At 39.1% G+C, this 27202-nt stretch overlaps 1 protein-coding gene, 1 long non-coding RNA gene and 1 pseudogene across 3 annotated transcripts in view; 2 read left to right on the top strand and 1 right to left on the bottom strand.

Moving 5' to 3' along the window:
• Positions 1–4996, top strand: part of LOC139042331 (transmembrane protein 254-like) — a 7946-nt gene extending 2950 nt beyond the window's left edge. For both annotated transcript variants that reach the window (XM_070500265.1, XM_070500264.1), the window contains exon 4: positions 3391–4996. In XM_070500265.1, coding sequence (XP_070356366.1) covers positions 3391–3511 — 121 coding nt within the window. In that variant the 3' untranslated portion in view covers positions 3512–4996. The remainder of the gene's footprint in view (positions 1–3390) is intronic.
• Positions 546–27202, bottom strand: LOC139042333 (uncharacterized). Its single transcript, XR_011498951.1, has 2 exons — positions 27023–27202; positions 546–1638 (listed from the first exon to the last, which is right to left on the bottom strand). It is a non-coding gene; the product is annotated as an uncharacterized lncRNA (long non-coding RNA).
• Positions 21867–22714, top strand: LOC139042366 (small ribosomal subunit protein eS1-like; annotated as a pseudogene).

The raw sequence follows: 27202 nt of genomic DNA, 5'->3' as shown, positions 1-27202 counted from the left end.
ACTTAATTTGATGATTTTTGTATTTTTTTTAAAATTCTCTGTATAGCCCCAACTAGAACAAAAGATTAGGAGGCTACCTTCTAGTTTGAAGAGGGGCTAAATTATTGACTTAGGCTGATGATGCCCCATTCTAGTTTCACAACAGAATCACCTGACGAGCTTTTTCAAAATGCTTATGTCTACATATCTGGTTTCCAGACCCAGAGATCCTAACCTGGTAGGCCTGACTTCGGGCATGAGAATTTGTTATTTTTTCAAGCTTCGCAGATAATTCTGGGTTGCAATGCAAGTTAAAAGCCCCTTGACTAAACCCTACTCAACAGATGTCAGTGTAAGTCAATACTATGTGACAGTAATAGAAAAGATTCTCTTTACATTTGTACTTATGTAAGCATATACAGAAAGTATAATGTAATGAAAGAGATGGCTATAGTAATGCCAGACTGCTTTGCAGTTAACTTTGTTTCTGGTCAAGATTAACTGCCACCTGTGTTATTGTTGTATTACCTCTAAAAGTGGAAAATAAGATACTTTATTACCACTACTTTTTAATAATAGAAATAATATTTATTGGGTGCACCCTATGCCAGACACCACTAAGTGCTTTAAATAGATTATCTTCTGGTTTATTAAACAAGCTGGAGTTTTTGGGAGAGGAGCAGAAAGAAACTTTATTTTTTCTCACTCCTCTCCAAGTAAACTCATTCTGTGGATTATTTTCTGCCTCCCTCCCAGCCCTGCATGAAATCAGAAGCAGCACTATAGATTTTCCAGTCACTATCTGATATTATCCAGTCTAGTACAGTCTATTTATTAAAACTATAAACTTTTATCTAATTCAAAATAGCTCTTCTCATCCAGCTGGGGATCAAGAGCCTGTTGTGGGGAAAACAGTGTAGTTAGTGCCTTCTCTTATTCCACCTTTTTGCCATATTCACTAGCAACAGCTGCTTGTGCCCCTTGGGCTGGTAGGAGCAGTTAGGGGAAACAGGGCACAGTGTGCCTTGTGATCAGCAGTGAGGTGCTGTGGATGTTGCATACCCAGTGTTGGCTCTTTCTCTCCAGAGGGTCCCTGGTGGATCTTTGAAAAACCACCCATCACTGGGGATCTCCTTTGTGCAGTTCCCACGATGATTCCTTCAGGTGCCTCCTCCAGCATGCCAGTCACAGTTTCCTCTCAGGAACTATGATTAGGGGGGAATTTCCCTTTTATTGAGAATTTTTCTGCCGTTCAGTTAGGTCTTTAGGCCCACCCGTTGCCAGCGCCCTTCCACAAGATCTGTATGGCTCACGATAATAGCTTCCTTATCCCTCCAGTGGGATAAAATCTGCAAGTGCATGCGGTTCCCAGTGCATGCACTTTAATTGCCTACCAGCCTTTAATCTTTTGAATCAAATATAAATCCCTTCCCCCAAATTGCAGGGGACTTGTGTCAAGCTCTCCAGTTGGTTCTATTGAAGCTGTTCTTTGGGCTTGATTTGTGATAGGAAATGCCACAGCACTAGCACCTCTTTCCACTGGCCTCTTCAGCCTCTCGGTGAAACCTCAGCTTGGAGGTGTGTGGTCCAGCCACACTGACACTGTCCACTGACAGTGTTGGAGTACTTGACACCTATTTTGTCGTTGGCATTTGAAACCTGTAATGAAAACAGAAAGAATCAAATTTAACATCCTGCCATGCCGTTCTTTGAAGGGTGGAGGGAGAACAGGCATAGAGAGGTTAGGTCACCACTATTTTGTTCATGAAATCATTTGTTTATGGTCTAACATGTTGCAGTGTATCATTGGTCACTATAAATCAGAATAAATATTCCTTCTGAATAATGAATTAATGAGCAAGTGTAAGTGAATGAATCAATATATGAAGACATGCAGGACATTTGTGTAGGACAGTTGGTGAATTCCTTTTAACCAGAGATAAGATTGGACTCTATGTTCTACTTTATAGACACCATAATATGTGTACATATAAATATAAACTCTTCCATAACTTTTTTCTTGTGTCGTACATGCCTATTTTTCCATGTCTAGACCTATAAATTTACTTTATTCATTTTATTAGTGCATAGTATTCTATTCTATGTATATGCCTTAATGTATTTAACAAATCTCCCTCATGATGGACTTTTAAGTCTCTGGTTTTTTTACTGTTATAAATAGTACTGCATAAACATAAATGTCTCATACATCCCGGCCCACTTTGGTATATCATTTTTTTATTGTTTGGTGGTAGAATGTATGAATATAGTCGATTTTTATCTGTTGACCTTACACCCAGTGACCTTGCTAAATTCACTTATTAATTATAATAGTTCATCTATAGATTCTTTTTAATTTTCTAGGTACACAATTGTGTCCAGAAGTAAAGACAGTTTTATTTCTTCTTTTCAATTTTATATACCTTTTATTCCTGTTTCTTCCCTTATTGCCCTGCCCACTACCTCCAGCACAGTGTTGACCAGAAGTGGTGATAGTAGGCATCCTTGCCTTGTTCCTGATCAAAGGGAAAGCTTTCAACATTTTGCATCATGTTTTTTCTAGAATTATGTAGATTTCTTCTATCAGAATGAAGACGTTCTATTCCATTTCTATGTTTGCTGAGAACTTGTGTTAAGAATGGATGTGGAAATTTATCAAATGCTTCTTCTGCTTTTATTAAGATGATCATGTGATTTTTCCCATTTAATCTGTTAGTGTGGAAAATTATATCATTTTTACATAGATTGTTTTTAAATTTTGTTTTAAATTAAAATTCATCCACATGAGACTTAATTATATACAAATGAGACTGTAGCAAGCCATTTACTTCTTTTGGGATATTTTCTTTTAAGCTTTGTTTTAAGCCGTTTGGTTTGAATGACTGTATAAACAGGTGTTTATTATTACTATGTGCCAGGCCCTTTACTAAGCACTTTGTGTATATTATCTTATAAATCATCTCAAAACTTTGGTGAGATAAATACATTATTCCTGTTTTTCAGACAAGGAAACTGATTCTGAGAGAGAGTGAGTGACTTGCCCAAGGTCACAGCTGGTAATTGGCCAGTTACATCTGGTCTATCTTCAAAACACTTGCTCTGAAGCCATATCAGTGCTTTTTGACCCTATCCCCTCATCAGAATCACGTGGGAAGCAGTTCTATAACACCATGCCCTAGGCAGTAGCCAGACTGCTTCTCAGGGAAGAGTGAGTGTACCTTCCTAAATGCACAAGAAAAATGAAAATAAATGAACTAAGTATTCAAGTTAAGAAGCTGGAGGAAAATGGCAAAATAAACCCAGTGAAAGTCGGTAGAAGGAATAAGTTTTTTAAAAAATAGAAGATAATAACTCCTATGAAACCACAACATTAAAATTCTGGTGGTTAAACTTTTCTTTTTCTTTTTTTAGGTCTAAAGGCATCACAGATGGTCGAGCTCAACTACTCTGGTTCTTACAGACGTTCCTCTTTGGGATAGCATCTCTCTCCATCTTGATTGCTTACAGACCAAAACACCAAAAACAAACTTAAAGAAGATATCCAAAAGCTTTCTCTTCCCTTTGATATTCAACCCCACCTTTTTTAAGGGGTGCTGTGTTTTTCTCAAACTTTCTACTTTCTAGAAAGTTAAGACCCTCTAGTTATTCATTATTCTTTCATACATTCTGGTTGAGCTTGAGCAGATAATAGGAAAAGACTTTAACTTTCCAATTCTGCAGACTGACCTGTTTGGCAGAGGACTTCTAGCTACCTTCTTGAGGTCCTTGGCTGTGTTGGTGCTCTCCCTATCGTCTGGTTTAAGCCAGGCACTAAATTTGCCTGTTGGCATACCTTTGCTCCCACCTTCTGATTAAAACACCTTACCCTTACCAGCACCATCTTTGTTCTCCTTTTGCACAATCTTTTCCACCTTTCTGGAACAAGATAGAGTGATACTTCCACAACACATCAATTCCACATGCTTTACTAGGCACCTGTGAATCAAGATCTTATTCTTGCAAACTTCTATTTCTCACACAACCAAGAAAGATAAGGAAAATAAACAAGTGCCTGGAATGGGGCAGGCTGAGCGATTACATAGAGGCAAAGAGGACCTGCTGAGAACCAGGAGGAGAGGACTGGGGAATGCCTTCCTGATCCTTCCAGCCAGAAGTGATCCTGGCCGCCACATGGCCCCACGGAGACAGTGCTCTGTAGTGTGCAGGGGTCTAATGGCCACCACTAGATTGCTCCTTCAAGTCAGGACCACATCTTAGACAGCTTTATTTTTCTTTTAGCACCTGTCCCGTTGCCTTGCACACAGGTATTCTGTCAGTGTTTATTGAACAAAGGAGGGAAACTCTGATTTCACTTTCCACTTGTTGAGTATCATTCCAATTTGTGTGTGAAAAGTTTAGAACCCATTCAGTGCACCCTCAAAGAAAAGCACAGGACTGCTTTTGACTGTAGTCTCACCATTCTGTGGGTCCCCTGATAGGAAACCTGTGTCTTTCGCACTTTCCTATTCTGGGTCACTTTCTCCAGGCTCTCTAGATGTCTCCCTCCAGCTCTGGCTTACTCAAATACAAACATTCCTTTTCTAAAGATTCTAGCCCATGGCTTATCCAGCTAGTTACTACTACTCCTATTCACCTGGTTGTACCTTATGACTGACTGGTAGGGGCAGGAGGGTCATTGACTGTGTCCCCTGACCCTGGTAGAATGACTCTGTCACCTCTAGAAGCCATTAGGGCTTCTTTCCTGGAGGACTACCTTCTTGTTCTCTAGGCACTAGACCTTATTTTCCTTCCATGATACAGTAGGGCATATTATTTGTTTTAAGCAAGCATTTGTCAGAAACAGCCCTTTCCTCCAAAGAAAGGCCCCAAGTAAAAGCACAACAACAAAAGATTACGGACTAATGAATTGTTTCTGGTGGAGATCAATTTCTGCAAATTAATGTCGGTCTTTCCCTCTGTTTCTCTTATGATTAAGGGGTTGCTTTTTGGTAAAGAAAAAGATTTTTGATCATAGAGTTAAACATCATGGAACTCCAACCCAGATTTTTTAGAAGCAATGGTCCTCTTCAAAGAGAAATAATGAGGATAATATTAATGGTGCCAGAAACAATATGGCAGATTAGTGAGCGAAATGGACTAACGAATAAAATGCTGTGAATTTCTTCAGAAATGTTTCTCCAATCAAATGCTTTTTTTGTATGTCAGGTTTGATAGATTGTCACATGCTTGATTGTACTTTTTCTCAAATAGGCTCTATTATGGAACTGTTTGTACAGTTCAGGGATTTTTTTTCACTGGTAAGAAATACAGATGCCCTAGTTGTAGGGCATATGTTCCTCATTATGTTTACAGAGACGCCCATAGCGCATTTGACTCCTCCATGCACTGAGTCATGGGTGGACGTGAGTGTCTCCTTTCATTGTAGGATTGTCCTCTTGTTTTATGTTTCACTCAGCATTTGATACAGTCTACACACCAAGTGAGAGTAGTATTCTTTTAAGTGCCAAAAGTATAAAATCCTCTAATCCTGTTTGGAGTATTATGGCTTAGAGCAAAAAAGGATCTTAGTGAGCAAATGGTGCAGGTCATTCATTTTATAGACCCATAAACTGCATCCCATCAAGGTGAGGTAACAACACCACACAAAAATAATTGAGTGTCCTGTTCTCCCCTGCCTCAGCAGAGGAGCTTAGAAGTAAGTCTGTGAAGCAAAAAATAAACAGAAAAATGGTGACATCTTGGCTTTGTGTTGCAGTCATAGTAGTGACATGGGAGAAACATCTTTATGTTGAATTTGGATGAGAAAAGGCCAGAGGCTCTTGGTGGAAGCAACTATGGAGGGCAAACAAACTAAACTTTTCTTACCCACCCCCTACCCCGACCCCGAAATATCAAAAGCATGTATAGTTTTGGTAGGACAAAAAAGAAAGAACCAATTAGGAAAAAAAAAAAAAAGAGAGAATGACCTCACAACCTAGTAACAGGCCAGATTTATAAACTATTTCCTGCATTCAACATGTTATGACTTCATGCAATCCAATATAAACATTTTATAAGTCATGGTTTTAAAACAAGTCTTGAGTTTAAGAGGTTATACTCCAGATGTGTAAAGAGGTTCTTTGGCAAAACAACTTGCTATCTGAGAGCCCTTATGTGTTTACATATAGGCTCTGAAAACAGAGAAGTTAGAGAACCTGCCATTGAGGTTAGAGAACAGAGTGCAATCTCATTGTTATCTTTGCATGGGCCCTTGCTGGAGCCTTGTTAATTAAAGCTCTTAGTTTAGCAACCTGGCTTGTAAATATTTATCCTTCCCTTTCTTATCAGCACAGACCAAAAAATGCTAGTAGGACAGCTGAGTAACATATTGTTAAGTCTTTGAGACCCTTCTCTCTACAAGACTCCTTGACCACATCAAATTGGAAATTTTGGTTTCCCTTTCATCAAGGTTGGACAATGAGAGTGTATAATTATTATTTCACATTTCTCTTTATGAAGAGGAGATCTATACTGATTTCACAGTGGACATTTGAAAGTCCTATTTTAAATACTGTGTTTGCAATTTCTATCAACAAACATTTAAGATGGCTCCTAACCTTTTGTAATAGGTTTGAGTATACCCATTGCCTCATTTCTGTTTGTAGTAAGTCATAAAGCTGGATTAGGGAAAATACCTTTGGCATACTAATACTGTTCAGGGAAATAATCGTGAAAGAACTTTTACTTTTCTCTTGTACCAACACGTTGCACAGGATGTTGCTAGTAAATAAAAATTACTCAATAAAAATTGCCACTCTTGACATTGCTGTAAATGAAAGAGAAATGGCATCTATAGTATAAAGCAGTGAAGTGTTCCTTAAACCTCAAGCATGTAGGGCCCACTCATAACTTTAGTCATGTCTACACTGCACCTGAATTCACTTTTTAAAAAACCTTCCTAAGCAAGAATAACTGAAATGCCAGGCTTGGTTTGTTCGTTATATATTCCTCTAATACATATGAGAAGAGAATAAAGCATAATTATTACCTAAAATCACCATGCATACTAATGATATGTTCAGCACGCTACTAGTAATTAGAAAGTATCACAGTACTCACTGAGACTGAAGTGCGGAGTTTAACCTTGCTCTAACTACAGGATTTTTGTCACCGTCCTGGACCTCAGTTTAAACTCATCATTAAAAAGAATATAAGTAATTTTACATTGTGGCTGGGGTAAAAATAGAATGGTAAATTTAAATGAAATCATCTAGGTAAAGCAACTTTTTACACTATAACGCATTAAACAAGAGTATAGTTTTATTGGAAGGCTGGCTGAGGATGCATCCTGCACTTCTTAAACTTGACCATGCAAATGTATCACGTGAGATCTTGTGAAAGTGCAGATTCTGATTCAGTGAGTGTAGAGCATGTCCAAGTTTTCACATGTCTAGTAGGCTCCCTGGTCGTGTTAAAGCTGCTGATCTGCAGATCACTTTGAATAGCAAGATTTTTAGAGAAAATTTAGAACTAGAAATAAAACAATTCAACTCTGATTTCATGAGGCTTTGGGTTGATTTCTATGCATGCCAACATGTTTTTGTAAGAAAAACAGCTAAACACCCTCACTGGGAGCTCAGCACTTGGAGTCCTGACATAATCAGCAAAGAGCACTGTTGCAGTGCTAAAAATGCTGATGAAATTAGCCAATTGGCATGTCTGCATACTCCCCCTCCTTGAGGATAAAAGTTTGGAATTGAGGCCTTTTGAAAATAAAAAACCCAATACTTTTCAAACATTTTGTTCTAGACACTGACATAAAATATGCAAAACCCACAACAATTCTGTGAGGTAACAGTTATGCCCATTTTATAGTTGAAGACCCTGAGGGGATCTCTGCTCAGATGGCTCACTAGCTCAGGCCACTGACTGCGTCTTCCAAGATCAACCCTGAAAAAACAGTCAACGCACAAGAGAAGCATGGATTCCTAAAACCGAGGAAAAATTAGGGAATCTCCCCTAGACAAGACTACTAGAATTGGTGTGGAGTGGGGAGGGGTGGCCATGGCCTTGGGCAGCAGGGAGAACTAGCTTGGAGGAGAACTTTTTACCTTCCGTTTCTGTCTCTCCCTCAAGTTGCCTTAAGACAGACAGTCATCTCTCTCCGACCCTTCAGCACAGAAGTAGGTAATAACAGTGCCCATGGCAGTGTCTGTCAATATTAGCAACACAAAACCCTCACTGGGAGACAGGGGAAAGTTCATGAAAATAGACACAGGCATTCACTCCACCATGCTCCCAACCAAATCACCAGGATTGTGGATTATGTTGTTATTTCTTCCTAAAGGTTTAAAAGAGAAAATCTCAGGCAGAAGACTGACTGGTGGAATGGCGTCAGTTTTCATGAAGGGTTCTGTGGTTCCTGGATTCTCATCTTTAAATCTCTGATTCCAATATATAGTTAAGGCCAATTCTAATTGGCTTTAACCCTCCCCCAATGCATAGTAGCAGGCATGCTAGTTGATGCCTGAAGGGAAAATGAGCTCACAAACCAAATAACCAGATAGCTAAGGATGACACATATACACCGAGCCACACATACCATCTGAAACAAAAGCTCTGGAACAGAAAGACCTGGAATCTAAAGATGTTCTTTAAGTAGGAGACAAGGCATTATTAAAAGAAGATATTAGCAACATGAAATAAGAACAAGAAATCATAAAAAAGAAGTAAGTGAAAATATTAGACATGAAAAATAAAATAGTTGAAATAAAAACATCTAATAAGTGAAAACAGAGTAAGTGAAATAGAATGAATATAGTTGAAGAAAGAATTTGTGGACACAAGATTGTGGAAGTCTCACAGTAGGAAAACACAAAAAATATAAAATATGAAAGAAAAGCTTAGAAATGTGGATGATAAATATAGAAATACCAATGCCTGGGCAATAGTTCCAAATGTAGAGAAAAGTAAAAATGCAGCAGAGAAGATATTTGAGGAAATAGTGGAGATAAATTTCCCCTAAATAACCTTATTCGAAAGGGCTCATAAAGGGGCAGAGAACAGAGATCAGGAAAAATCCATTCCTAGTAATAACAATAAAATTTGAGAATAATGACAAAGAGAAAAGTCTAAAAGCTTCCAGAGAGAAAGAGCAGATCACCTCCAAAGAAATGACAATGAGATGGATATCAAACAGCTACATTGGATGCTAGAAGACAGTGGAATAGTAGTTTAAAAATATTGAGGAAAAATAACTTTGTAGAATTTTATATTCAGCCAAATTATCTTTCAAATAGGAGAAAGTCATAGAAAATTCCCTGTATCCAAGGGCACAGAATGTTTGCCACACAAAGACCCACATTGAAAACACCTTTGAATGAAGTCCTTAAATAATGAAAAAAGTCAGGCAGTGCTGCAAGAGATATGGGGGAGGAAAGGGGAGAGAGTCATGAAAGAAAAATAAAAGGAGATAATGTTTTCAAAATAACCCCAAATTTAAATTATATATGTTCTAGAAAATTTCCATGATAGCATGTGTGTGTGCATGTGTGTATGGGGGAGGGAGGCAGTAGGATGAGTTAACTGGGCATGAGGGTAAGTTGAAACTGACAAGTAGAAATGGCAAGCAATAGGATATATTGGAATATATGAGGAAGTCATTTGGTGTAAACCTAATTCGGCCTGACTTTGAGTTTCCAAAAAGGCCTGACATGGCGATTGAGCATGCATCGTATATCTGCTTTAAACATTTCCTATGGCAAGAACAAACGGCCTTAAGATAAAGGTGCAACTTCCCCCCACATTGGCATTTCCTTAAGGACAAGCATCTTTCCTTAGGCTAGGAACTGACTGCTGCGCCTGCCTGTGACCATCCAGCTTATCTGTGACCACCCAGCTCGAGACAACAGACCTGCCACCCTGCTGTGTCCATCAATCGCTGTGCTGACTGAGCAGTCTCGCAACTATTGTAAAAGGGACATTTCAGTCATATGTGAAACATCCTCTTTGGGGGTATATAACCACTCTGCACACCCCACTTCACGGTCCTCACATTTTAGCTCAGAATAAACTCTCTCCCAAATTTTCATTTATAGATTGGTTATGGATTATTTTCATCCACTAAACAGTTGCCACCTTAGGAGGAAATATAGATACTAATAAATTTTAAAAAGCAATCAGGATGAACAAACATGAAGTGATGAATTAGGTGTGTGAAAGATGACGTGAGTGGAGCCATATTAAAACAGAGCCAGAGCAGCCATTGCAGAGGAATTGCCTTGCAACACTTGTTTTCTTTATCTTCCAAACTGGACCAAACCACCAACATTCCAAGAAGTGAGTAAGGACAAGAATATCCTGTTTGTAAGGACTGATGAAACTGGATTTTGCTGATGACCAATCATTAACCAAATAAGTCTGGCCTTTTGCCTGATGATCATACCGCAAGCCAATCTCTGAAGTACAAAGCTAGCCTTACCTTATCTAGCACAAATGAACTCTTCTTTAATACAGCTCCTCTCATCCTCCCTTTTCCCCATAAAAACCCTAAGCCCCTCTCCTGTAATTAGGACAGTATTTGGGTTTCTACCTGAATCTGTGCTCCTTGAATTGCAATTCTTTGATCCCAAAATAAACATCTCACTGCCTCTCATTTCGGCTCTTTATTTTTAGGTTAACAGGCGCAACTGCCAAAAGAACAAAAATAGGATATGTAATTGTTTTTATTTGAAAATTTTCAAACATTCAGAAAAGTCACAGAGAAGAGGTTAGAGGACATCCACATACCCTTCACCTCCCAGGTTCACCAGTTAACATTTTGCCACATTTGCCTTATCACTCTCTTTTTCTCTCTCCCTATATAACTTTTTCTTTTTTCCCCCAAATCATTTGAGAGCAGTTGCTGGCACCATGACACTTCATCTTCAGTGTGCATCTCCTAAGAACACAGGTGTTGTGTTACACAACCCCCACATAAGTATTACACTCAGGACATTTAACATTATCTTATACAGTTCAGATTCAAATTTCTCCCATTGTGCTGATAATGTCTTTAGAAGCCTTTGGACTGCAGTAGTGGGGAAGTCCAGGATCCCATCCAGGATCACACACAGCATTTAGTGATCAAGTCTCTTTGGTTTCCTTTAATCTAGAAGGGTTCCCTTGCCTTTTTTGTTTTGGTTTTTACCTTTAATTACTGACATTTTTTAAAAGCCCAGGCCATTTATGTTGCAGAATGGCCCTCAATTTTGTCTGCTTCCTCATGATCAGACTGAAGTTAAACACACTAGTAGGAGTAGAGCCAGATGACGCTATGTCCTTTTCAGTGCATCACATCAAGAGCCACGATGTTTGTCCCATTATTAATGATCCTAAATTTCATCACTTGGTAAGCTGGTGTTCAACAGTTTTCTCCACTTTAAAGGTATCTCCTGAGGCCGGCCCCGGGGCCCAGTGGTTAAGTTCGCGAGCTCCGCTGCAGGCAGCCCAGTGTTTCGTCAGTTCGAATCCTGGGCGCAGACATGGCGCCGCTCCTCGAGCCACTCTGAGGCAGCGTCCCACGTGCCACAAACTAGAAGGACCCACAACTAAGAAGATACAACTATATACCGGGGAGCTTTGGGGAGAAAAAGGAAAAAAAAAGGATATTAAAAAAATATTACAGATATCTCCCCTCCCTTTGAATTAATAAGAGATCCGAGGAGTTATACTACAATACCACATGACCACATGTTCCCCACCAATTGTTGAAGCATCCATTGATGATTCTTGTCTCAAACAATTTTTACCACGATGTTTGTAAACTGGTGATTTTCCTATTTCTATCACTTCTTCTACATTTATCAGTTGGCATTTTTCTGCATAGAAGAGTTTTCTTCCTTCTCCTATTTTCATTTATTGGTTTGTTTAGTATTGGAGGTATCATTATGAACTTATGAATTCTTTTTTATTCAATGTGTTATAAATTGTTTCTAAGTTCATTTATTTTGCTGCTAAAATTTGGCCAGTGGGAGCCCCTTCAAGGTGATTTCTGCGTTCTTTTGAAATGCTCTCATCAGTTTTTTAGTATTTTCAACAAGCTGTAATTTTTCTATGCTAGGCCTAGAATCAGCCTATTCTCCAAGCAGTTTGGCTTTCTTGCATTGAAGAAAGGTGTTTAGAAACCAAGATCTGGTTTGTTTCTTGCTGCCAAGGGTGTCCTTGCTTTAGAACCATTCAGTGGACAGAGCTAAGGACATAGATTTTTTTTTTTTAATCATGAATTCATACTGATACCTTGTAATTCCAATTCTTTGCAACAGGGTTTTTCCTTTCCTTGTGTCTCCTCCCATAAGGAGAACTCTAGTTCAAATATCAATGTATTTACTTAATCACTCAGTCCTACAACACACACAAAATAGTTTTAGAATAGCTGACTTGTCAGCCAATATTCCTCCGAAGAACAAACTTTCTTGGCAGTCCTTTTGATCCGTACAATGTATGTCATAGGAGTTATATTTTTGCCTCCTTGTGAATATGCCATAGTTGGTGTTCAGTTAGGTTTTAAGTTCATTTGCTAATTTGTATTCAATTTTCGGGTTTCCTTTTTCCCCATCCTTGTTAATGTTCTTATGTTCTTTAATATATAAGACATCAATAGGGTTCAAAAGGCAAAACTATATAAGAAGTATAATTGAAGAAGTCTCATTCCCTCCTCTATCTCTTCCAGCCCAATCCTACCCACTCTCTATAGGTAACTGTAGGAGGAAAAGCTAAAAATAAAATCTCTTGCCAACCCAGAAATCCTTTTCACAAATGGAGAAAAGAAAGAAAGCAGTTTTATTATTTAATAAGCACTAAACCAGACTATGATGTGCCTCCCAGGCAATCTTCTAACAAGATTGCAAAGACAGAAAGAAATCTCACCCTTCTAGATAGGCAAGCAGATAAGATCCATTACATACATGTTCTCAAGATAAACGATAACTAGTTTTCACGTAAGGGGACATGACAGCACCAGTTGCTGTACATTTTTTCATAGTTCTTCCTAAATTCACCTAGTAAGTAGGGTGACCATCTGTATTACCTTCATCCTAAGGAAGGATAAAATTTCTCTCTCTAATGACAAGCAGGTAGCTACAGCTTGGTGCAAGGCAGTAGGCTCAATTTTCACGGTGTCAAGGTGATAGGGCCACTGTCTCCCTGGATATTTACATTTCTAAGCAATAGCTCCCAAGCCTTTAAGAAAACATTCCTGGGTGGTAACATCATCAAGAGACTTATTTAGCTTTTACATAAGGTTTATATACATATCAAAGAGATGGGGAAAGGACTCATAAATATAGTTTACTCATAAATACAGTCATAAATACAATTACATTGTTATATATTATATATTTATTATATTATACATTCATAAATGCAATTACATGTTATATATATAGTTACATATTGTATATTTACTATATTAATTATACACTCATAAATACAGTTTCTCAAGGAAATGCTCCAAGAAAAGAGAAAGAGGAAAAGATCTCCTTCCCTTTGGGCAAGAGGGAAAATTCAATCTTATTTTTATTTACGCTTATGTAACAAATATCATTAATTCCCAGTTTATCATTTCTGTGTGTAATTTTTTGAATAAAAGTAAAGACATATAAATATTATTATTTCACTTTTTTCCTAGGTGTCAAGTCTTGTAATAGATGCCCACCATGGAGTACATTCCCCAGACAAAATGGGCAAAAGTTCTTTCACAACACACCTGCTGTGCTATTTCAGGTGCCTTGGGGCCAGCCCCATGACCAAGTGATTAAGTTTGTGCGCCCCACTTCAGCTGCCCCAGGTTTTACTGGTTCGGATCCTGGGCACAGACATGGCACTGCTTATCAAGCCATGCTGAGGTGGCGTCCCACCTAGCAGAGCCAGAAGGACCTACAACTAGAATATACAACAATGTACTTGGGGGCTCTAGGGCAAAGAAGAAGAAAAAAAGAAGATTGGCACCAGATGTTAGCTCAGGTGCCAATCTTCAAAAAAAAAATAAAAAATATATATTTCAGGTGCCCATCTCTGGGATAGTGGTATATCACGTTAAGAACCAAAGTTTGAAGAACTTCCCACTTTCTAACTCTCTAGAGGCCTCTAAAAATCTCTGTGAACTGGAATTATTCACCCTGATACAACCTCAGAAACCCTGAGTTGAATTAATTTACCTTACCTTTCCTGTTACTGGAAGATGAAATCACCCAAAAAAGACAAGATCTGATAAAGACAAAGCTCCCTAAGAGGGAATCTTGCAAGAAGTTTACTTCCAGAGGGAAAAGTAACAGCATAGCAACCCTCTGAGAGAACTGATAAATAACAAGCCGCAATTCAATCTTTTGTTGTTATTGTCGTAGTTTCCACTTAAGAGCAAAAAGGCAGCAGGATGTAGTAGAACAAGGTCCTGGCCTTTTGAGTGACACTGTGTTCAAATTGTTACCCACTGCTTACTAGCTCCATCACCTTGGGTAAATGTCATCATCTCTTTGAGTCTCAGCAACTACTCTCCTCTTGTTTTGTTTGCTTCCTTTTATCCCCCTTCCACTACAGTCCCCCCTCCCAGGAAACAATTCCAATGTGTTTGCTGTGCATGTATTCTTGCACAATGTACATTGTTGTTTTTGTGAGCATGCATTTTTAATTTACATGAATAATATTTTGATATATATGACTTAAAGACCCAATCATGTTGCAATATGTCAATTGCTACTAAACTTTGGCATCTTGAAAAGGATTCCAAGGACAGTGTGAGTTTGGTAACTTAATCTGATTTTCATTTAATTCTTGACAATTTGCCAACAAGAGCTGAGTTGTCCACATTCCATGCTGCTCCCTTGGAGGGGGAAAAACATCTGTCTCTAAGACAGCATGAGAGCCAACTGGAACCCACGAGGTTTATGAACAAGACAGATAACAATAGAAAAAGAAAGTCCAGGCTGGCCAACTAGCATAGCTAATCTTGGACACCTCCACAAATCTATCTTAATTTTGCTCTACTTAGCCAGAATTGCATCAAACTACACAGGATATGAGATGAAACCATGTTCGTGGTTCACTTGTAATCAGAATGCTGGAAGGGACTGCAGAAATCTTAAGATAAACACCCCACACACATACACACCTCTTTACACTGGGAGAAACTGAGCACCTACAAATGAACGTAACCACCAATGTCACACAGCCAGTGTGGTGGCAGACCTAGGTCCCCACCTCCTCAATATTTCACCAAGCTCCCTCTCAGTAGTGTTGCACAAAACATCCAAAGTAATGTTCTCCACAGCATGCTTCACCTCCCAAATATCTTGTAAATATTATCCAAGAATGATGCATTAAGAGTAAGAATAGTTTCCATCGTTGTTAGCTGCCATAAGCCCCTACATCCAGTTCATGTTGCTGGCACCTGCCTTTGACACTGTATCCATAGCAATGCACAAATATTGTAAACACTCTGCAGACTAGGGGTTTTTTTGCCAGGGTTAATCGTGAAGCAATAATACGTTGCACATGTACACAGAATTGGGGTATTTACAGCATTTATGAAGCTTTAACATCTGCACAGCCAGTTTGCCAGGCTTATGTTGTGGGTATTACAAAGTATTTCCTAGGAAACTGAAAATAAATATATTATGAAATTTCAATTTTCAACATGTCAGTAGTGTTGTACTGGCATCCTGTCACACCTGTTGCAAAACACACTGTTGGCCAGAGGCAGGAACTCCTTATGAAATCCCATTACATCCTCTGAATCTGCAGGAATCCCACAGAATGACTTCTATGTTAATGAAAAGAACAAACCTTAACTGAATACTCACTGTGTGCCAGGCATTATGATTAGAGCCTTGCTTGCATCTTTTCATTTAATCCTCACCTTAACCCCTAGGAGGTGGGCACTGCCATTCTATTTTCCCAATTTAAAAATTGAGGCCTAATGAAATTAAGTAGCTTGTTAACAATCAGAGCTAGTGATTGGTAGAACCAGGAATCAAACCTGTATCCCTGTGACTCTAAAGCCTGTGTTTGTAATGTGTATTCATGGCCTATTGGTTGTAAATTACAGATGTGACCATAGTATAAAATCATTCCCTGGATTCAATATATTCACAGTGAAATACATTGCTCTGTGAAATAGGTATTTAAAACAGACTCCACCATCTAATTCCCTTTATAGAAATTATTCCATTTCTACTTCAAGCAAGGGATTCATTTGAAATGCCTCTTTGAAATGGCATCTATTAAGAAAAGACATTTCCATTTGAACACGAGTCTGAGCAAGGACTGTCCAGAGCAGCCCCCTCTGAAGCCACTGAGGAACTGTGCAGCAGAGACTCAGGCCGGGAAAAGATCCCAGTGATGCCTTCTGATTTCTCACCACAACTAGTTAATTCAAGAGCCATTTGCAACAATATGGATGGACCTTGAGGGTATTATGTTAAGCAAAATAAGCCAGACAGAGAAAGACAAATACTGCATGAATTCACTCACATGTGGAAGATAAACACACACACGGACAAGGAGAACAGATTAGTGGTTACCAGACAGGAAGGGAGTGGGTGGAGGGTGAAGGGGTACGGGGGCTCATATGTATGGTGATGGATAAAACCCAGACTATCCGTGGTAAACACAGTGCAATCTATACAGAAACTGACATACAATAATGTATACCTGAAATTTGCATAATGTTATAAGCCAATATGACCTCAATAAAATAACTTTTTTCAAAAAAGGAGGAGGGGCCAGCTCAGGAACACAGAGCTGGCCATGCTGCCCTCTCTGTGAGGCATCATCCAAGGTCGTGTCAGCAGCACAGAGGGCTTCTGGGGGTGGGCAGGGCCAGGCCCCTCTCCTGAGCATGTACATATGCCATTCATCCATAGTCACTGTGGGGAAGAGAGCTCCAAGCAATTCAGCTGTAACTCTTTCTCCAGACTAGGTGGAGCGGGTTAGTAAACGGATATCAGCCTTCAGGGGGCCTGTGAGCCCGAGACCAGGCATCTTCAAGCGGGGTCAAGGTGGAGGTTAAGGGGCCACTGGGATTAGAGAAGGCTGGGCTGAGCCCAGGAGCAGAGTAGAGTTGAATCAGCCCTGTGACTGTGGGGTGGAGGAGGAGGATTGTCTTACAGAATGTAGCAAGGAGAATTTGGCCTTCATCACTTAGAAGTTCTAAAATGGAGGTTCTCATCATGGGTTCCACGGATGGGTCAGTGAACCTTCAATATTGTCTGGGATTAGGACTGGCCAGGTGGCATAGTGGTTAAGTTTGGCACTCCACTTTGGTAGCCCGTGGTTCGCAGGTTTGGATCCTGGGTGTGGACCTACACACCACTCATCAAACCATGCTGTGGCCACGTCCCACATACAAAATAGAGGAAGATGGACACAGATGTTAGCTCAGGGACCATCTTCCTCACCAAAAAAAAAAAAAAGTGTGTGTGTGTGTGTGTGTGTATATATATATATATTTTTATATATATATATATATATTTTTATATATATATAATCTGGGATCCAAAGAGGCCCCGCAAACAGACAGCCTGGGGCCTCCAGGAACTGTTCTTTGGGGAGTGTGGGGGGCGTTGGTGGATGCAGTACCAAGGCTCTCAGATGCATTAAGGAAAATGGACTTAGTGAGCAAGAGCAGAAGGCAGAAGAGGGTAGCAGCTGCCACTTAACTAGCCATGCAATCTTGAGCAAATCATTCCACCTCTTGAACTTGGGTTTCCTCATGAGGCAGTTACACTTGATGATTTATAAGTTTCCAGCTTTAAAATTCCAAAAAATTCCAGAAGCACTATCTACTAGTGATAGACAATTTACTGGGAGAAGTAGTGAGTTCCCTGTCACTGGAAGTGGGACGCCTGCCACAGCATGGCTTGCCAAGTGGTGCCATATCTGCACCCGGGATCCGAACTGGTGAACCCCGGGCCACTGAGAAGCGGAACGTACGCACTTCACCGCTGTGCCACCGGGCCAGCCCCTACAAACTACATTTATACCTGTGTCAGAAACACGCAAACCCACTCCCCCATTTAAGCTTTACAACATACAAATTTCTCAATATATTTTAAGTTTTTAAGAAATAAAATCTGCAGACTGGTAGGAACACTTTAGAATTCTCCATTCATCTACCCTGTAGTCCTAGGGAATTAAGTTAAAAGCAAAATTGTTCCAGGGCAAAGATACTTGCATAGGCCTTTTTTTTCTTTGTTTCTTTGTTCCTTCTTAGTCAAGTTCAGTGGTTTTCAAATTTGTGCTGCAACATGCTCAATTTAATTGTGATTTGAACGGTGTCCAAGGACTATGTAACTTTAGGCCATACTCAGGGCTCAAGGCACAGTCTGGAGCATGTTCACACTTAAGAGCAAGCTTTGGAGTCCAGGGTGACCTCGGGCAGGTTTCTTATCCATTCTCAATCCCTTTTCTAAAATGGAAGTGATGACAGGGGCTCCTTCACAGAAAACGTTTGAAAGGGGAATTCGTGACCCCTGGGCCTCTCCACCCTGCTCTCTGGCACCCACTACACTTCTCACTTCACCCTCAGCTGTAGTTAGAACTAGTCATCAGCATCATCTCCCATTGGCATCGTGGTCACCTTCACATTCAGGGACTGTGCCTTGTGCTGCAAAGCTGAGTCCCAAAGCCCTGTTCACTTTCTCACTGGACCAGGGACACTCAGAGTTTAGGAGGCAGTGCCAAGCCCCTCCTGCTCCTTATGCTCAGTACATTTTCTATGCGTCTCCCCAGCTGGGCCTCCTCTGCTCACCTATTCTCCCTCTAAGTCCTGCTTCCTCATCGGCTCCCCTCTCCACTTCATTGCTGCTAACCTACTGCCTAAACCTGGGGAAGGCCCTTTCTGTGGGCCTCAATTTCCTTTTCTGGACAAAGATGAGCTTGGCTGCAACAAGAATTACTGTTACTGCTATCACAAATGTATCCTGTGCTTGCTGTGAAACACCAAATAGTTGAACAATGAGAAATGTCTAACATGAAGTTCCCCATTATCCCAGTACCCTCACTCTCAACCTAACCCTTGTGTAGAAAAGCAATTACACTTTAGCAGTTGAATGTGCACTTTTCTAGATATCGGCTATATATATAAAAATAGGTATGAATGAAAGAGTGTATAATATACATGCATACATACTCATAGACATACTTTTGTTTATGAATGGGATTGTATTACACACACTCTTCTGCAACTTGCTTCCTTTATTCAATGATAAGTCTAGCAAGTAATTTCCTGCTGGTATACATAGATATAGTTCATTCATTTTAACATCTGCTTAGTATACCACATACCATTTTTATACACTTGTTTCATTATGTATGGAGTAGATTCTTGGAAGGGAAATTGCAAAGTCAAAGGGCATCACATTGAAAATTATTGTAGACATTGGCAAATGGCCCTCCACAAAGGCTGTACAAACTTACATTCCTACCAACAGTATATGAGACTTAGATCATGGAAAGGTGGAGCAGTCAGGAGAACCAAATTTGAGGTGATAGGTCAGTAGTAGAGCCTGAAAGGAGGAACCTCAGCCCAGAGGACTGGGAGAAAGTCTACTTCTGCAGGCTGAGGATGGGCAGAATAGAGAGCACCCCAGGGTCGCTCACAGTGACATAGTATTGGTTACTTAAGAACCCAAGGTGGGAGGATGCTTCATGCTATTGGGAAGAGAGAACCAGGACCTTTACCTCAATTCTATCACAGGAGGATCACAGCCCTTTGGTTCTTAATCTCTTTTGGATTATGGACCTCTTTTAGGATTTGATAATCCTAAATCCCTGAGTGTGCACACATACTCACACAAATGCACCTGCAATTTTGCGTATAATTTTGAAGAGCTAACTGAAAATCTCAGAGTATTAGACATCATGTACAAAGCCTGGACTAGCCTTCTGAAGGATGAGATACCATGTAGTCATTCTATTCCTCCCAAACAAGGCCATCAAAAGGCTACTAGTCCTAGCTATCCCATCAGCCGATCAGGTTCATAAGTGAGTCCACCTGAGATCAGAGGAGACCAACAGAAAAACCACCCAGCTGAGCCCAGCACAAACTGATAACTTGCAGAATCATGCACTAAATAATAGCTTGTGGTTTAAAACCTTTAGGGTCAGGGCCGGCCAGAGGAGGCAAGCTGTCCCAGGCCACGGTCACCCGCCCCTCTGCTCGCTGCAGCCCTGCGCTCCCACCATGCCCTCCTGGTGCTGCAAGGCGCTGATGGGGAGTCATCTCCATCTGCTCAGGGGGCTGGTTTGGCAGGCAGTGGGCACTGTGGCATCAGGGATGGAGAACGGCACATCACCATCTTTGGGGAAGTCAGCAATTGCTCCTGTGAATCGGATCCAAGTAACGACTTCTGATAATTGTGTGGTAATTTTCTCAAAAATATCTCATTCTTACTGTACAATGGCAAAAAAACTTTTCCATTACACAAATGTTAATTATAAAGTGGTAGAATTGGACATACTTGAATATGGAAGCCAGTTTCAAGATGTTCTTTACAAAATGACTGGTGAAAGAACTGTGCCAAGAATATTTGTCAATGTAACTTTTATTGGAGTTGCAACTGACACTGATAAGCTCCGCAAAGAAGGGAAATTGTGTCCACTAGTTCATCAGTGTTCTTTCTTTTAAAAAAGTAAGAAGAATTTTAGTGTTGTAGATTCTCATAACTTTGCTAGTAAAATGTCAGTTATTTAAAGTGATAATGTCTTTTAAATGTTTGAGGATGTTTTCAATATGTGAATTATCTTCATGAAAAAGTTGTAGAAATAATGAACAATAAATCACTGTAGAAACCTCAAAAAAAAAAAAGCATTAAGTTTGGGGACGGTTTATTATACAGGAAAAGCTAACTGATACAATCTCCATGAAGAAAACTTGGAAATGCTATTGGGGGACACCAAAGAAGTCTTGAACAAGTGGAAAGACATACCATGCTCTTGGACAAGAAGAATCAAGATCATGGAGATAGCAATTTTCTCTAAGTTATTTTATAAATTAAATAAGCTACAAATGAAATACTTTTATAATCAAATGAGCTGATTCTAAAGTTCATATAGATAAATAAAGTCAAGAAGAACCAGGAAAAAAATCAAAAACAGAAGAAGAGGAACTATACCAATCAGATATTACAGCATATTATAAAGCTTCAGTAATGAAAAGAGGATAGAACTGGTCATGAATAACCAACATAACAAATAAACAGAATAGATAGTCCAGAAAAAGACCTAAATATATGGAGGAATTTTGTATGGTTCCTAAGCAAATTTTAAAATCAGTATAGGAAAAAAAAGTTGTGTAATTAATGTTTCTGGGGAAACTAGATAGTCATCTGGAAAAATATAGAATTGGTATGAGTCACATTTACCTCAAGATTCAAATGTAGCCCTTTAGGCTCTCTGAGTAGCACCATGGCAATCAGCAAGAACAAGCACTTTAAGAAAGGTACCAAAAAGGGAGCCAAGAAGAAAGTGGTTGATCCAATTTTTAAGAAAGATTTGTATGATGTGAAAGCACCAGCTATGTTCATATGAGAAATAGTGGGGGCCCAGCCTGAGGGTGCAACCATTCACATGTGCCACTTCAGTGGCCCAGGGTTTGCCAGTTTGGATCCCAGGTGCACACCTAGCACTGCTTGGCAAGCCATGCTGTGGCAGGCGGCCCACATATAAAGTAGAGGAAGATGGCCACAGATGTTAGCTCAGGGCCAGTCTTCCTCAGCAAAAAGAGGAGGATTGGTGGCAGATGTTAGCTCAGGGCTAATAGTCCTTTAAAAATATACATAAAATATATATATATAAAATAAAATATATATAAATAAATAATAAACAAATATAAAATATATTTTAAAATATATATATAAGAAATATTAGGAAAACTAGTCATGAGAACTCAAGGGACCAAAATCACACCTGACGGCCTCAAGGGTTGTGTGTTTGAAGTGAGCCCTGTTGATCTGCAGAATGATCAAGTTGCACTTAGAAAATTCAAGCTAATAACTGAGGATGTTCAGGGCAAAAACTGTCTATCTAATTTCCATGGTGTGGATCTTACTTATGACAGAATGTGCTCTATGGTCAAAAAACGGCAGACCATGATTGAAGCTCTCTTGTTGATATCAAGACTACCAATGGTTATTTGCCTCGTCTTCTCTGTGTTGGTTTTACTAAAAAACACAACAATCAGATTCAGTAGACCTCTTATGCTCAGCACCAACAGGCATGCCAAATCTGGAAGAAGATGATGGAAGTCATGACCCAAGAGGTACAGACAGATGACTTGAAAGAAGTAGTCAGTAAACTGATTCCAGACAGCATTGGAAAGACACAGAAAAGGCTTGCCAATCTATTTATCCACTCCATGATGTCTTAGTTGGAAAAGTAAAAATGCTGAAGAAGCCCAAGTTTGAACTGGGAAAAGTCATGGAGTTTCATGGAGAAGGTTGTGGAAAAGCTACTGGGGATGAGACAGGTGCTAAAGATGAATGCAAGCCACCAGCCCAAGAATCTGTTTAAAATTCAGACTTTTAATGGTGATAAATAAAAAATCCTATTTGTGGAGAAAAAAAGATTCAAATGTTAAAAACCCTGAAAACATGAAGTATTAGAAAAAAATGGGTATATATACTTTTAAACCTTGTAGTAGGAAAGGTTTGTCTACAACATAAAACACAAATGTCATTAAAAAAGTATTAACAGAAATGCTGGTAAATTTTACTACAAAAAATTTAAAATTTATGTTAATAAAAAAATTTATGTTAAAACAATTGTAAGAAGACTGAAAAGACAATCATGAAACTGGAATAAATATATGCAACTCATATCGCAGACAAAAGTGAACTTCTCTAATATATAAAGAACTTCCACAATTCAATAAGAAAAAGCCTAATAACACAATAGAAAAAAGAGTAAATGACATGAACATCTAGGTCACAGAAAAGGAAATACAAATAGTTTTTGATATTTTAAAAGATATTAAACCTCACTCATATTAAAAGAAATGCAAATTAAAACAGTACTCAGAGAACAATTTTCCACCTATCATGTTGAGAAAAATATTCAACTTTTCTAACACACTTGGAGCTTGTGTGAGGAAAAAGGCATTTTTATACACTGCTGATGAGTGTATATTAAACCACCTCTGTAAGGCAACTTGTCATTATCAATCAAAATGTAAATGCACATAACCTTTGACCTAGGAATAAAGATATATTCTGATGCATGGAAGTAATGTATGGACAAGATTTTTCATTGCAGCATTATTTGCTATAGCATATAATAAAATTTTATGCAGCTTTAAAAGAAACTGCATGAGGAAGTTCTTTTATGTACTGATATGGAAAGATCTCTAAAATACAAGTAGAAACAAATGAGGAGTACAAATGCTAATATTTGTGATAGAACAGGAGGTGTATGTGTGTGTATATATATCCACATTTATTTGCTTATATGTGAATAAAATAACTCTTGAAACTTGCACATTAATTATTTGTATGATAGGAGTATACATTTTAATTATACTTTGGTATGCTTTTTCCTAAACTTATGCATGTTTACTGATCAAATAGGCTAGCAGTACTTTTACATATTGTTTAAATTTATAAATGCAAATTTGTTTTAACAAAGTTGAACTGTTATGCTGATGAATTTTATTTCAAAAGTTAATACATTTTGTCGTTTATCAGCTTGAAGATATTTTCCAGGATCTTTAAGTAACTTAAGAGCTTGGACTGATTAATTTAATTGATGGATATTCACTGGGTACTTAATTTTTTTTTTTTGAGATTAGCACCTGAGCTAACAACTGTTGCCAGTCTTCTGGGGTTTTTCTTCTTCTTCTTCTTCTTCTCCCCAAAGCCCCCCAGTACATAGTTGTTATTCTAGTGGTAGGTCCTTGTGGTTGTATTATGTGGGACGCCACCTCAGCATGGCCTGTTGAGCTATGCCATGTCTGCACCTAGGATCTGACTGGCAAAACCCTGGGCTGCCAAAGTGGACCATGCAAACTTAAACACTCAGCCACAGCACCAGCCCCTGGATAATTTCTAAGCAAAGTGGAATACTGAAACATGCATACCGAGCATAATTTAACTTTATATACTTTTGCTCCTTTTTTTACGTCTACAGAGAGCCTATATCTCTGGGTCTGTTAATGAACATGTTCATTTTTGTCAAAGAAGTTTTACTTTACAGGACACATATAGCTGCAGAAATTTGTGAACTCTGCTAGTCTGCTAAAATGCTAATGGGTGGACAGTTCGCAGTCACAAGCATCCATCCTCTGGTTTCTCTGTGAAATAGAGAATTAAATCATGTTTATTTTATAATCACTATTTATAAATCACTTAACACATGTTTATTTTATATCTGTTTGACAGTCATGATTTTATCTTTTTTTTAATGTACCTTTTAATAGCACACAGGACAGAAGCCCTATTCATTATAATTCTTCACAAAAATGGAAGCCTTAGAGTTAATTCTTGCCCTTAATCTTAGATGAGAAAACCTGGAAGGCAGTAACTGGAAGATCAGAGATGGTGTTAACCTTCAACAACCCTAATCTTATCCCTCCTACTCACCCTTCTAGTCGAGTGGGCCTAAATAATCTTTTCCCACCCTACACCACCAGGTGGGGCTGGATCAAGGGTCCTAGCCCTGGAAGGCTAATACCAAACACGCATAGTCTGGAAGGAACCAGGAGGGTGAGGGGGCCAGATTAGATTATTGAAGGTTAATACCAGTTTACATGATCTTTCAATTAGGATTAAGGGAAAGAATTAAATTCTAATGCCTAAGGTTTAGTGGTGGGTCCTGTTGTATTCAGTTAATGGGTTGCTGCAGCCGCTGAGGGGAAATGAAGATAACATGAAGTTTAGAGCTAGGAGATAGAGATTTTTTTAAAACTTTTTATTGAAGTATAACATGTATACATCTTAAGAATTGAGCACACCTGTGTAACCAGCGCCCAGATCAAATTGCAGAACATTACCAGCATCTGAGAAGCCCCCTCATTTTTCTCAGTCACCACCCACCCGCAGCACACACAAAAGTCACTCAATACTGAGTTCTCACAACATGGATTAATTTTGCCTGTGTTTGTACTTCATATAAATTGAATCACACAGATTTTTTTTGCGAAAATTTCTTTCATTAATTGTATTTTTCCAAGATTCATCCATATTGTTGCATCTAGTGGTAGATCCATTCATTATCTAGTCTGCTGTCAATACGAATTTGGGTAGTTTCCATTTTAGGACTATTATGATAGTACAGCTGTGAACATTCCTGTCCATATCTTCTTATGCCATGCATTTCTCTTAAGTATATACCTGGGAGTGGAATTGCTAGGTCATATTTATTTCTATATCTATCAGTTTGTATATATATATAAAAAACGATGAATTCATGCTGATACCGCTGATTCCAATCTAAGACAACAGGGCTCATTTTACCCTCTCCCCTTTCCTCATTTGCAATTCCTTTCTTCAACAGTGAGAAATGTAGCTCCCATTAAATATAATATATTTTCTTATTTGCACAATCCTAGAATGCCCATAAAAAGAACTGCTAACCCATATTCCCCAGCTCTGTCTGCTGACAGGGCTTAGAAGCAATGACGCCTCAGTGCAATGAACACACTCAGCACCCAGATCTTCATTTCTAGATGTCATTCTCCAAGAAAAGGAACCAGGGTTCCTTGGAGAAATGACTGAGTCTAGGGAGGGGGCAATGAAAATACAAGATGAGCCTGAAACATCTTGTGGTGTCAGAAAGTAAGGAAGTGCTCAAAATAGAATGGGAGTATTTCGAAAGGATGCAGGAGCCAACTTGAAGATGCTCCTAATGACCATATGTGGGACAATTTGAGCAACAAAACAAAAAATGTTAGTAATGGATTATAATCTGTAGAATAAAATAAATATCAATGAGTTAATACTGGAATAAATAACTGAATAAATAAATAGGGAAGGTACAGCTCATCCTTACAACTGAATTTCAATTAATAAATGGAGAAGGAATTATGCAAATAGAAATCACCTTTGGAAAATCAAAGGTAATACATATTGCAGACAAGAATCATCAGTGAATGCTAGAATTAGGTAGTTGAAAGTAATGATAAAAAGATTTGTATAGTCTCAAAGTATCTCCCCAAACAATACTTATTAATTACAAAAAGGAAAGCAGTAATTTTATAGCGGAGAACCCTAGCAGACATCATCTTTACCACATCATCTTTCAAAGTGAACATCACCAGTAATGAGACACAGCAATATCACATGTGCCTTCTGATATGATGCACTGGGAACGACACAACATCACTTTTGTGGGATGCTCACCAAAAATGGATAACTTCAACCTCATCATGAGAAAACATCAGACAAATACAAGTTGAGGGACACTCTACAAAAATAATTGGCCAGTACTCTTCAAAACTGTCAAGGTCACGAAAGACAAAAATAATTGGCCTGGACTCTTAAAAACTGTCAAAGTTATGAGAGAAAAAAAAAAGACTGAGGAGTTGTTCTACATTAAAGAGTCCTTAAAGAGACATGACAATTGAACGCAGTGTGGGATCCTGGATTACATCCTGGACCAGAAAAAGAACATTAGTGGGAGAACTGGCCATATCTGAATAAAGTCTGTAGATTCTTTAACAGTAGTATATTAATGCTAATTTCCTGACTTCGATAATTCTCCTGTAGTTATGTAAGATGTTATACTTGGGGAAGCTGGTAAAGAGTATTCAAGAACTTGCTGTATTATTTTTGTAAGTCTAAAATTACTTCAAAGAAAAAAGATTTTTAAAAAAGAAGAAGGGGGTGGGGCATGATTGTGTCGTGCTTCAGCCAAAAACCCTGCAAGCACCTCTGCCTACGGCTTAAAGACTGACTCTCCTGAGAGTGGCCTTCAAGGCCCTCAATAACCTGGCCAAACATTCCCCCAGAGCTATTGCCCTTCACTCTCCTATCACCCGCCCACACCCCACCAATCTCCACAGCACGCAGTACACACTGCTTAGAAAAACCCTACTCACGTTCAAAGACCTCCTGCACAGGACCTTGACTCTGCACCCGCTTCAGGAAGCAGAGGGAGCTTCTGGCTCTTCCTGGGTCAGCAGCTGACTTTCCTGACTCCCTGGAAATCTTGAACTCCCTCTAAGGGCCTCTGCAGGCCAGTCAGGCATTGCTGACACCCTTTCTACCCTCAGGAAACT

Source organism: Equus asinus, chromosome 28 (genome assembly GCF_041296235.1).
Source record: "Equus asinus isolate D_3611 breed Donkey chromosome 28, EquAss-T2T_v2, whole genome shotgun sequence".
NCBI lineage: Eukaryota > Metazoa > Chordata > Mammalia > Perissodactyla > Equidae > Equus > Equus asinus.
This window is presented reverse-complemented; position numbering and strand designations above follow the sequence as displayed.